The sequence below is a fragment of the Aplosporella prunicola genome (assembly GCF_010093885.1).
Source record: "Aplosporella prunicola CBS 121167 unplaced genomic scaffold K452scaffold_28, whole genome shotgun sequence".
Lineage (NCBI taxonomy): Eukaryota > Fungi > Ascomycota > Dothideomycetes > Botryosphaeriales > Aplosporellaceae > Aplosporella > Aplosporella prunicola.
In genome coordinates, this window is record NW_022983556.1 from 129,617 (window position 1) to 141,078 (window position 11,462).

Consider the following 11,462-nt stretch of genomic DNA (forward strand, 5'->3'; position numbering starts at 1 on the left):
GCTCGTTCAATGTATACAGTACAGGAGGGGGTATAGAAAAGATAGGCGCGAAAACCGCATCGGAGAGACCCAAGCGCGCACACAAGCCGCATAACAGCTCACCACACCACACCTCCACCTACAGCGCGGGGCCATCAAAGTTCTCACGCTTGAACTTCATGAGGTTAGACTGCTTGTGAGGGAACGTGACCTCGCGCTCCTTGAAGAAGCCCGCGTCCTCGAGGTACTTGCGCAATCTGTCGCATTTGTCAGCCGAGTGTGCATTTGCCGGCCGACCGGGCACGGAGCTGCGGGGACGAAAGGAAAAAGAACGCGGGGAAGAGGGGAAAACTCACTTCTCGTTGTCGATGCGCGGCTCCAGCATGACGGCCTCGGTGCGCATGTCAGCCAAAAAGCAATAGTGCAGCAGCGCCGTCAGCCAAATGCGGACCCTGTGCGCGCCACGGAACTCCTGCTCGCCAATGAGCAGGTGGATACCCCTGTCGTAGTCGCCACACGCGCCGCCAAGGTGCTTGCCCAGCCCGTCCTCCTTGACCCAGTAAATCTCAAAGTAGCCGAACGGCTTGCCGTCCCAGCAGCCAATGACGGGGAACGAGTGCTTGTTGCGCAGGCCCGACTTCAGGAATTGTTCTTGGTGGTCGCGCGGGCCTTGCTCGCCCCAGAAATGCGCCACCCGCGGGTCGTTCATCCACCGGTGCAGCAGGTCCGTGTCGGATTCGCCGACGTGGCTGAAGATCGGGAGCGCGGAGTCTGAGACGCTGGCACGTCGGCCGCCGGGCCGCGTTGGGCTGCGCAGGTCGGACATTGACGAGATGGACGACACGGGGCCGTGGTGCCGGTGTGGCTGCGCCGACGCGGACGCGACCCGGAACGACAGGTACTGCCCCACGGAGGGCACGTAGCGCGTGTAGAAGGTCTCGCCCTGCCGCGGCGGCTTGGGGCGCAGCGGGTGCCGTATGTCGTTCGTGTAGATGTACTGCGGCGGGTGCGGCGGATAATAGGTCGGGAGATGGCTGCTGGAATGGAACGGGCCAGGCGCAGCAGGGGACCAGAGGCCGGCGGGGAAGCTGTCAGACATGGGGCGCGAGTGGCGCTTCGTCTCTTCCTCGCCCGTGGGGGAGCTGGATCTCGAATTGAGAGGGGATCCGGACGTAAGCGGCGAGCTGGACAGCGGCGACAGCGTGAAGAGGTACAGCCGTGGGTCTAGCTGCCAGAATGCGCGCCGGCTGACGAACATGTTTTGCCAGCCCTCGCCGGAGCGCTCATCCTGGTCGACGCCGACGCTGGTGTCCTCGCTCGCGATCAAGCCCATGCGCTCCAGCTTTGGCAGCACCGTCCGTCCCTTGAAGATGCCCTCGCGATTTATTTTGATCCGCCATTCGCCCTTGGGCTTGCCCAGCTGGGCCGTGTTCTTGGACTTGTCGTTGGTCATGCGCGGGTCGGGCTCCTGCTGGTGGAAGTACCACCACAGGGTGGCCCACAGCATCATGGCGATCTGGCGCGTGGGCGACGAGGTGGGATTGAGCTCATTGCTGCTGGGCTGGTAGATGGAGGAGATGTACAGATGGTCGCGTTGCAGGGTAGGACGGGTGTAGCGATGGATGGAATGCCTCTTGGAGCCTTCGTCTTCGTCGTCGTCGTCGTCGTCGTCGTCGTCGCCATTGGGGCCGTTGTTCTGGGGGACTAGCTGCTCGTCATCCTCGGAGTTGAGCACGACAGCCCATCCTGGGGGCAAAGGCGAGTGCGAGTGGCTGGTCAGGTCGTTGACCTTGAACTGCAGGCCACCAAAGACGGGGGTCACGGTCAGGTTCTGACCGTTGGGCAAATGGACGGTGGCAGGCGCCATTAGGGAAATGTGGGGAGGGGGAGACGGGGGAGGTATCAAAGGTGATAGGAGATGGCTCGGGGCTCCAGGCATGCTATATATTTCGAAATTTTTCCAGCGGGCGCGCACAGGCGACCATTCTGGTGGTGAGACACGCAACGGTAAACAAACGAAAGGGCATTTTGCGGCGCACTGGTTGGTGGAGGCAACACATGACACGCTTGCAGGGTGGGGGCTCCAGTTGAGGCCTCTCAGAATGACGTTCGCGCCCGCACTTCTGCCGAACGTCATAGCTCAAGCTTCCACTTCCCGCTGCTCCGACGCTCAGAAACAACTCAAAAACCTCGCTGTTCTTCCCCTTCACCCTTCACGCCTCACGTTCTAAGATACCCCATCCACCACAATGTCTGCTACTCTTTTCCGCAACAACCTCTCCCGCTCCGCCCTGCGCGCTGCCTCCTCTGCCGCCCCCAAGCGCGCTGGTCTCGCCGGCGCCAGCTTCGTCCGCGGCAAGGCTACCCTCCCTGACCTGGCCTGTAAGAAGCTCCCCCCCAATCTCAATTGGCACCAGTACAGCCGTGCTGACTGCTGCTGCCCCTTTCAGACGACTATGGTGCGCTCGAGCCCGCCGTCTCCGGCAAGATCATGGAGCTCCACCACAAGAACCACCACAACACCTATGTGACTTCCTTCAACAACTTCTCCGAGCAGATGGCCGAGGCCAAGGCCAAGGACGACATCAAGCAGCAGATCAACCTGCAGCCCCTGATCAACTTCCACGGAGGTGAGTGAAAAAAAAAAAAAAAAAGTGCAACTGAGATGAAGAACCAAAGCTAGAGCAAGCTCCCGGAACTCCTGGTTCAGCTGTTTCCGGCCCTTTTCCGTCTCTTTCCAATTGGTTTCATCTTTACTGACACTCGCTCGACAGGTGGTCACATCAACCACACCCTCTTCTGGGAGAACTTGGCTCCCAAGTCCCAGGGGGGTGGTGAGCCTCCCTCGGGTGCCCTGTCCAAGGCCATCAACGAGGGCTACGGCAGCCTTGACGCCTTCAAGGAAAAGTTCAACACGGCTCTGGCCGGCATCCAGGGTTCCGGTTGGGCCTGGCTGGTCCAGGACGTCCAGACCGGCAACATTGGCATCAAGACCTACCAGAACCAGGACCCCGTTGTTGGCCAGTTCCGTCCCATCCTTGGTATCGACGCTTGGGAGCACGCCTACTACCTCCAGTACCAGAACAGGAAGGCCGAGTACTTCAAGGCGATCTGGGAAGTTGTCAACTGGAAGGCGGCTGAGAAGCGTCTCCAGTAAATGGGTTTAGTAGTAATTAAAGTGCCAAGTTAGCTGTATGATTGGTGGAACGGTTTGGCGATGGTTCCATGCGGATGCGTTGTCCATAATTGACTGCGGAGCGCGCTCCATGGGGCCGAGATAGCATAATGAAGAGTGTTTCAGAGTCTCATGAGGTTTTGTTTTCGATGAAGCGAAGTGATTTGTAAGTGGGCAAAGCAGAATGCCTGTCGTAGTTTGTGTCACTGGAGCTGCAGTGTGGGGGTGCAGTGAAGATATTTGCCGCGTTGTGCAGCCGCGGGCTGAAGGGCTGGCTGCATGAGTGCAGGAGAGAAGGGTTGAGGTCCAGGCCGGCGACCAGGTGTGTCAGCCCGGCTACCCCAGATTTTCACGCATCCCCCGCGGAGGTCGCCGAGTGGTATGATCTGGAGAGAAGCGGGAAGGCGTTTTGGCTGAATCACTCCACGGGAAGGCTTGGCGGCTTAGAGGACCAGCACAAGCCCCCCGGCTTGGCTTCCTTGACATCACGCCTCGTCTTCCCCGCAACAACCCGTCAGCCGTCTTAGCCCTGCACCCCTCTGCCGCCTCTCCACTATCCACCCGTCTTATTCCGTATATACTGCGCATAACTTCTCGGCAGCTCCTTTCCAAGTTTTGCTAGGTATTTAGTTCTTCCGCATTGTATCCTTCCCGCCTCCCGTCTTGGCCGTAATGCCCGCCGAAGCCGTCCGCGACACCCCGGCGCCGACACAAAGGCCTGGATACGTCGTCCTCAAACTGCCCAAGGCCATGGAAAATGGTCTCGAAACCGGTGCTATTCCCGTCGCCGATCCGAGCGCCGACGCCGAAGATGCTCAGCCCACGAGGGAGGAGCTGTTGCTAAAGAAGAAGCATTTCCCCTTTATGGAATTGCCCTCAGGTTCCGTGGCCTACAGATGTCTTGATTGGGAATGCCTCCAGCTGACTAGAGGCCAGAACTCCGTCTGAATATTTATCGCATGGCGCTCTGTCGCCCCAAACCCATTCTCCTCCACATGCCGAAGCCAGCCGCAAAAGAGTCCGATGAACGCGACGAATACGAAGTATCGGAGCTCTGGGATGGAGACAACCCGGTAACGCTGGGGCTTCCTCCGCGGCCGGGGCGGCGGCCATCATCGCCCCGCGCACCGCGCCCCGGCGGCAGGACCTTCGCCCGCCGCTTCGAAGTCAAGCAGCAGCTGCCGCACAATGTCAACACGGAGCCACTGGTCCCCGCGCTGCTCCGCGTCTCGCAGCAGATTTACCGCGAGGCCCGTCCGGTCCTATACTCGGACAACGAACTCGTTTTGCATTTGCCCAGCGCGCTTTGCACGCTTAATGGTCTCCATCAACGTAGTCGTAGCTTGATCAAGCACGTCCATCTTACCATTCCTACGCATCACGACATCCTTGAGGGGTTTGCCGATCTGGTGCGCCTTGGATTGCGCTACTGCTGGGGCCTCAAGACTTTTACCATCACTTTGCCGGATATGTTTCCCGAGGAGCGCAGTGTGCCTAGTAGTACGACCAACGTGTACGCGAACGCATTCCACATCCTGCGTTGGTTACCCAAAGCCACGGTTGTGCGCCTGGAAGGCAACGTCCAGGAAGAGATACGGAAAGTTGTAGAGGAGAACGGTCGCCTAGCCATGGCATTGAATGAGGTTAGTGTCGCATTTTAATACCAGTTACCGAATTCAGAACCCCAAAAAAATACTAACACACCAGCTCGTCATAGAAAGAATACTTACGCCGCCAGCATCAAATGCCAGAGCGGCGGTGAATCGGAAGCTTACTGTGTTGTTTTATGAGAGCGGGTCTCTACGGCTGCAATTTCGTTATAGAACCATGCGAAGGCCGACGCGATGCTGGACACCACCGCCGACGATGCTGCGAATTCCTGGCGTGGAAACTTGCGGGACTGCGGCGTGCGCGGCGTGAGTATCTTGCACTGGCGTCATCACCATGGGATTAGGTGGATGGTCTGCACCGCGCGGGCCAGACACGGACGGCGTACTCGGCGCAAAAGAATTCAGGTCTGGGCAACTGGGAGGATTACTTCGAACAGACGGACAAACGGACGGACGGACGGGCGGGGAGTATTGGCCCCGAGTGTATGACCGACATGTGTGTGAAAAGGAGCGGTCGTTTGGAATCAGCAGCTGTCTTGCGGTTGGGCCAACAAGGTCAGGAAAGGAAAACGAAAGGGAAAAAGTCAGGGCTGCAACACTCGGGCAAGGCTTCTTGGGTAAGACGCTTATTCCTCGCCGGGAGGCGCTTGGAAATACAGACAGACTGCGAAGGGCCTTTGAATGCGAGCTACCTGTCCTTTCCGACGACCAGGTGTAAAGCCTCGATGCGTCTAGTGACGTATGCATGAAGCTCGCGCTGCTGCGCTGAGGTAATTCCATACTTACCTACGGCAGCGAAAACCCTGCTGCCTACCTAGCACTGCACCGCGGTATAAATACGCAGGAGATATCGCGTCGAGAGCACGCAATATGGCGGACTGCGCTTTGCGTTGCGCCGGAGGCCGCCGGGGCCGGGAGGGCTTCGATGGGATGGAAGGTACGTCATGACCACGGCCGCCGGACGACCTAGGTTCTGCTCTGGTATCCGTACCGCGAGTTAGGGAACATCACGTCTTGAGCACGCAAACTACATAACACGGCGGACCGCGCATTGCGTTACGGCAGAGGCCGCCGAACCCGAGATGCCTACCTAGGTTCCGTACGACGAGACGCCGTTCCATACATCACGACCACGGCTGCCAGGCGAGGTTTTGGTGTCGGTACCACGGAAAGAGAAGGTATCACGCCTTGAGCACGCAAGCTACACAAGATGCCAGATCGCGCTTTATCTACCTACCTACATCGGACCTGCGACGCCGTCCTACTTCATGACTGCTTTTCCACTGTTGCTGGTCGTGGTTCAGGGTCTGTACACGGACCCCGCGCGGACAGAGGATATCACATCACGACTTGAGTACGCAAGACGGCGGACCGCGCGCGCATTCTTTGCGGCGGGTGATGCCGAACTTGAGAGGCCGCCGAGCTTGAGAGGTGTTCCATGGAGAGAGGACTGGGGTTATGTCAAGACCGCGGCCGCAGTCGCTGGGATCTGAGAAGTCTTTCTATATTACGACTATGATCACTGCTGCTAGTTGTGGTTGTGGTTTGATGTTGGTGCTGTGGAAAGAGGGGGTGTTACGTCTTAGAGATTGCAAGAAGCGTTTTGCTTGCGCTTGAAGCTACATCATGAGCATTGGACCGCGCTGCGTTATGGAGGAGGCTGCCGCCATTCATGAAACGAGATGTCTTCCATGGGAAGATACATCACGATCACGGCCTTCGGAGGCAGAGAGGTCTTCCACATGGGAAGCCACCGATACACCAGTAACCACTGCTCCTAGACATGGTGGTTCTGGAGTCCGTACCACCGGGAATGGAATATCACGTCTTTGAGCACGCAACACGGCAGATCGCGCAGTCTTTGCGTCGGAGACCGAGAGGTCTTCTAATCCGTGGGATGTTACATCACAACTACAGCCTCCGGAGGCCGAGAAGCCTTCCATATAGAAATCTACACCACAACCACGGAGCGGCTATCACGACTTCGAGCACGCAACACGGCGGACCGCACCGGAAGCCACCGAGCCCGAGAAGTCTTTCACAAAACGAGAAGTCTTCACGAGAAACTGCATCATGACCGCGCGGGATCCTGGTGTCGGTACCGCGAAGAGAGAGGGCCTGTGCTTCTGGAGAGGGGTATATAGAGCTGCCCTCCCCTCGAGGAGCTTTCTTCTTCACTAAATCTACTTTGTCATTTCTTTTTGCCATTTATTTTGCTATTTTTTTGCAAACTACCTGGACATTATCGTTGCTATTTGTTTTGTATTTTTTGCAAACTACCTGGACATTATCGTTGTTATTTGTTTGTTATTTGTTTTGCTATTTACTCCCATCTCTGTAATCTTGTTTCGCCTTCTCCGTTTGATTATTTTTGCGTTTGAATTTGCTTGCTATTTGCTTTGCTATTTTCGACTGTCCTTCTCCGTTTGATATTTACTTTGCCATTTACTCTGCCATTTATTCTGCCATCTATTTTGCCATTTATTTTGCCATTTATTTTGCCATTTATTTTGTTTCGGAGTTTCTCGGAGTTTCGGTGTTTTGGTGTTCTGGAGTTTTGTTTCTGGGGTTTTTGATTTTTTGATTTTTTGTGATTTTCCATGCTAGAACCGGGTGAGACACTCCTATTAACTATTTGGGTTTCTGGTGTTTTGACTTGAGCTGTTGCCGCTTCACTCGCCGTTACTGGAAGCTAGTTATCAAAAACTTGGTGTTTGCGACTTGGACTTGCGTGCTGCCTTGCGTACTCGCCGTCTCCCCTGGTGCTGTGTTCGTTATGACTCTTTCTCTTCTTACTGGGTTGGACTGGTGATGTCTTTCTCACCGCTTCATTTCCTCTTTCATACCGATGGCGCTGGGGTAGGTATGGCTTCGTTTGTGAAACTTCTGTGAAGGGTTGGTTTGTTTATCACGCGCGGGTTGGCCAAAAAAACTTGAAAAAGTGACTGTGAAAGCTTGTTAAGAAAATGTTAACTCGCGCAGGCTTATGCCTAATCTGGACAAGCCGTTCAAGGCGACAAACGAAATCCACGCCTTTCGCTTCAACTCCTTTCAACCTCTTATGCTTTGATCCACATAACCTTCCTCCAGATTCGTCATACAAGTACCCCGTCTCGAGCGTTGCAAGACAACAGCAACCTCACACATCATGATCCTCGGCGACGGCCTGATGTGGGCTATACCCGTCGAGCCAAACGTGCTCGGCGCGGCGCTGGAGTCCTACACCTTCCACCGCGCGGCAATCAACACGCTTCGGGAGTGTGCGCAAACCATTGGGCCGCAACCCGTCACGCGACTGCCGACCGAAATCGTCGACTTGATTGCTGCGCAGGTCATGCTGGACGGACACGAAGCTCGCTTCAAGGAATGGACGCGCTGTCTCGACTGCATGCAGAATACGTGCCGCACGGCAGACCATGTGAACATCACCGAGCAAGACACTGGAAAGATTTGGCGGGATTTTCTGAGTTATGTCAGACAAAAGGCTCCAGAGGTGAGGAACGCGCCGGCTAGGACCAGAGTCGCTGCCGTAAGTGTCTCGATGTGCTCTCTTCATGTTACATGGTGTAGTGGTGCCTGGTTAGACTAACTCTGGGTGCAGGACAAGGCACTGAGCATGAACAAGTCGGATAGAAGAGGAAGAGTACCTAATGAAAGGCCTGTCGACTCAGTTCACAGTCAAATGAGCATGGAGGGGCGTAAGCGCTACCTCAAGGAAGGCGGCAGGCATGATTATGGCGGCGGGCTCCATGATTACGACGAGGTACCTAATCTACCCATTATCACCATTCAAGCTTCCCTCCCCAAAGCACTACCACAACATCACACACAGAAAAAGGATAACCAGCTAACATTATCCCCAATCAGGTTCTAGCTATCGACTTCGGGCTCGAGATCGTCATAAAAGAACACGTCTGGGGCTTGCACGACTCATATAAGCTCCACCTCTCACAAGGGCTTGCCGTAGACATCACTAGCTTCAACTGGCGCGCCGACGCGAGGAGCTTGGAAATTTCCGACACAATTGTGTTCCTGTGCCTGCCACAGCTCGACCTGCCTGTCGTGCGCTCCCACACCACCGGTTGTGTCATCGGCACCTATGTCGATGCTAGCTCACTGACACTCTCACCCTGCTACCACCGACGCTTCGGTATCGCGATGCGCATGCTCGGCTTGCGTCCGTATGTTTCGCTGTACCCACCGGCGCAGCTGTTCCCGAGCACGACGGAGCGCATTGGCCGCTCGTTGTCCGAGATATACCTATACCAAAGACGCAAAGAAGCCGCATTGGAACGCTTGTGGATGAAGAGAGAGAAGGAGATCGGCGATGTGGGGATGGGGGAGGATCTGGAGGTTTATTCCACGCTGGCTGTGAGCGGTGAGAGTGATGAGGAGGACAATGAGGAAAGCCAAAAGCTCGAGAAGTTGTCTTTGACGGAGGGCTTGGAGGAGGACATGGAGAGAGAGATGAAAAGGGAGGAGTGGCCGAAGTTGATGCTGCTGTAGAAGGATATAGATTTTGGCGGTGGTTGGATCAGCTTCCCCTGAATCACATCTCGGCAAGTGTCTTGTTTGATCAGAGCGATTCAACACACAACCAGCGGTATTTTTCTGGTCCATCGGATTCAAGCGTGCAATTTGGAAATGGTGCTGGTCATTTCAATATTGGCAGCTGCTTTGCGTACGGGCTACTACGTAGTGAATGGTTAAAACATCTGGATAGATTTTCCTGTTTATTGCGTGCTACAGTGCTGGATAAAGGCGTCTATGATTGTTGTCACATGATGGACCTTTAGAAGCGTCAATGGCAATTATTGACCGTATGTAACTTGTCTTGATGGTATTTTCCAGGGCAATAAAATACCTATGGAATAGAATGAATCATCCGCCACCGGCAAGCCTGAACTCGGTCCCCACATGATGAAAGCCGCGCAAGGAACTGCGATGTAAACCCCGAAGATGGGACATCGCTCTCTGACGCCAATTAGCAGTAGCAGTACTGACAGCAGTCACGCACCGAGAGAGCTTAGGTATGTGGTTGTGTCAGCATTGGAGATGAGCTGTATATCGATTTGTTGTCGGTGCTCATCATTTCGTGATAAAAACGATCACTGTTACCCGCACGTCCTGGATTGCAAAACTTCTTACCTTCCGAGAGCTTTTCGGGTCTGACAAGTGGCGGATCGCCAATTCCGAGGATGCTTGCCGCATGTGTGTCGAAAGCTTTAATCTAAAACACACTCAGTCAGCTGAGAGACACTGAAGGGAAACATCATGATGGTTGCAAATGTTGGCTTATGTAGGCTCCACTGATACTCTCAGTAACCGCGTGGCAATTTACAGTACTTGCTGTAGCGGGAGTATTACTTAACGTTGGTTAAATTGATAAAAACAATCAGAACAACAAAGACACCCATCGCTGCTTGTCACTCGTACCCCTTTGCAGTAAATCTGCTGCGTGACACCTTGCACCTTGCGCGCGTGCAAGATGACCCTCGACCTGCGGTATCTTCCCGTTCTTCATTGTCTTCACCGACGTCACCGTCTTCGCCAACTTCATTCTCATCCGCCTCATCGTCGTCCAACTCATCCTTATTCACACCGTCGCAATCCACCTTATTCTGGTAACCTTGGCCGTCTGTCCAATCACCGCCAAGCTCCCTGCCATCACTAGCAGCCAGCCTCCGTACCGCAGCATCAGAAGCGAACACAACTTGCTGGACATTCTCCACTTCATACAAACACAAGGGAGAAACCGGTCTCAAGTGCTGCAAGTCGGTAGCAGACTTGCGAGGACGCAAATACGGCGCCCTGAACACGACTTTCGGAACGTCCTCCACTAGATGCAAGTACAGCGGAGACGCGGACCTCAAGCGCTGCAGCTCCGTGGCGGAATTAAGTGCTCGCAAGTATGGTGGCCTGGACACACTTTTCGGGGTGTCCTCCGCTTCATGCAAGCACAGTGGAGAAATGGGTCGCGAGAGCTGAAAGTCCGTGGAAGACCCGAGTGGTCGCAAATATGGCGCCCTTGGTCGTATGGTTGTCTGTCCCAGTGCGGCGCTAGCTTCTTGCGTTCCGTGGAAGGCGCGGTGGACAGTGGCCCGTTGTGCATCGACTTCTCTTTGCAAGGCATTTAGGAGGGAGAGGTTGCGGTCATACAACGTGTTGAAGCGTTCATCGCGATTTCGAGAGCCGGAGCAAGTTTCTCTGGTGTTCTTGCTTGACTGTGTTTCTGGTTTGAGTTGTTGGTTGGACATTGTGAGTTATGCTTTTGTGGGATCGGAGTGTTCCGGTAGGGGTGTTGGCACCGTTGGAGCTTGATTGGCTTGGAGCTTGTAGTGGAGCACTGGATGAAGAGTCAAAAAGACATAGGGATGGGCGGGGTTTCATATACTTTGAAAGTTGGGGATTTGACGGGAGAGCCCTGAAATCCATGGTTCACAAACACAGAAAGGAAAATTGTTCACAACAAGCGAACAAACCATGCGAATTTGAGCAAACGGCTGGTCAAAAGATTCCGGTGCCACGAACTCCAGCCTTTGGAACAGTTGCAACAAAAATTACGGAAGCTGAGGTTCTCGGAAGGATCGTCGAGTCATAGGGAAGGTGAGGATAAGACGGAGGACGAGGCAAAAAGAGCGCGCAACCTCAAAGGTAGAACAAGGGTGAAGGAGCCTCCGAGATCTCAGCATCTAGCC

General features: G+C 54.9%; 5 protein-coding genes across 5 annotated transcripts; 2 read left to right on the forward strand and 3 right to left on the reverse strand.

Annotated features, from left to right (window-relative positions):
* Nucleotides 1-118: 118 nt before the first annotated feature.
* K452DRAFT_301798 (uncharacterized protein) lies at nucleotides 119-1,846 on the reverse strand (the record flags this gene model as incomplete). Its single annotated transcript, XM_033542500.1, has 2 exons — nucleotides 119-236; nucleotides 336-1,846. The coding sequence occupies 2 exons, from the start codon at nucleotides 1,844-1,846 to the stop codon at nucleotides 119-121; spliced, it is 1,629 nt and encodes a 542-aa protein (XP_033393328.1).
* Nucleotides 1,847-2,228: 382 nt separating this feature from the next.
* K452DRAFT_361777 (uncharacterized protein) lies at nucleotides 2,229-3,303 on the forward strand (the record flags this gene model as incomplete). Its single annotated transcript, XM_033546453.1, has 3 exons — nucleotides 2,229-2,361; nucleotides 2,430-2,609; nucleotides 2,754-3,303. The coding sequence occupies 3 exons, from the start codon at nucleotides 2,229-2,231 to the stop codon at nucleotides 3,134-3,136; spliced, it is 696 nt and encodes a 231-aa protein (XP_033393329.1). The 3' UTR covers nucleotides 3,137-3,303.
* A 601-nt stretch (nucleotides 3,304-3,904) lies between these two features.
* K452DRAFT_235476 (uncharacterized protein) lies at nucleotides 3,905-4,916 on the forward strand (the record flags this gene model as incomplete). Its single annotated transcript, XM_033537439.1, has 3 exons — nucleotides 3,905-4,034; nucleotides 4,091-4,801; nucleotides 4,876-4,916. The coding sequence occupies 3 exons, from the start codon at nucleotides 3,905-3,907 to the stop codon at nucleotides 4,914-4,916; spliced, it is 882 nt and encodes a 293-aa protein (XP_033393330.1).
* K452DRAFT_99750 (uncharacterized protein) lies at nucleotides 4,868-5,788 on the reverse strand. The gene has a single exon (XM_033547415.1). It carries the CDS (start codon nucleotides 5,542-5,544, stop codon nucleotides 4,972-4,974), a length of 573 nt encoding a protein of 190 aa, XP_033393331.1. The 5' UTR covers nucleotides 5,545-5,788; the 3' UTR covers nucleotides 4,868-4,971.
* A 4,394-nt stretch (nucleotides 5,789-10,182) lies between these two features.
* On the reverse strand, nucleotides 10,183-11,200 carry K452DRAFT_99817 (uncharacterized protein). Its single transcript, XM_033547416.1, has 2 exons — nucleotides 11,159-11,200; nucleotides 10,183-11,110 (listed from the first exon to the last, which is right to left on the reverse strand). The coding sequence occupies exon 2, from the start codon at nucleotides 11,019-11,021 to the stop codon at nucleotides 10,191-10,193; it is 831 nt and encodes a 276-aa protein (XP_033393332.1). The 5' UTR covers nucleotides 11,022-11,110; nucleotides 11,159-11,200; the 3' UTR covers nucleotides 10,183-10,190.
* Between the last annotated feature and the right edge of the window lie 262 nt (nucleotides 11,201-11,462).

Bases quoted from the DNA above. Each gene is read 5' to 3' on its own strand.
- K452DRAFT_99750 (XM_033547415.1), bottom strand. From the start codon at position 5,544: ATGGAATTACCTCAGCGCAGCAGCGCGAGCTTCATGCATACGTCACTA.
- K452DRAFT_99817 (XM_033547416.1), bottom strand. From the start codon at position 11,021: ATGTCCAACCAACAACTCAAACCAGAAACACAGTCAAGCAAGAACACC.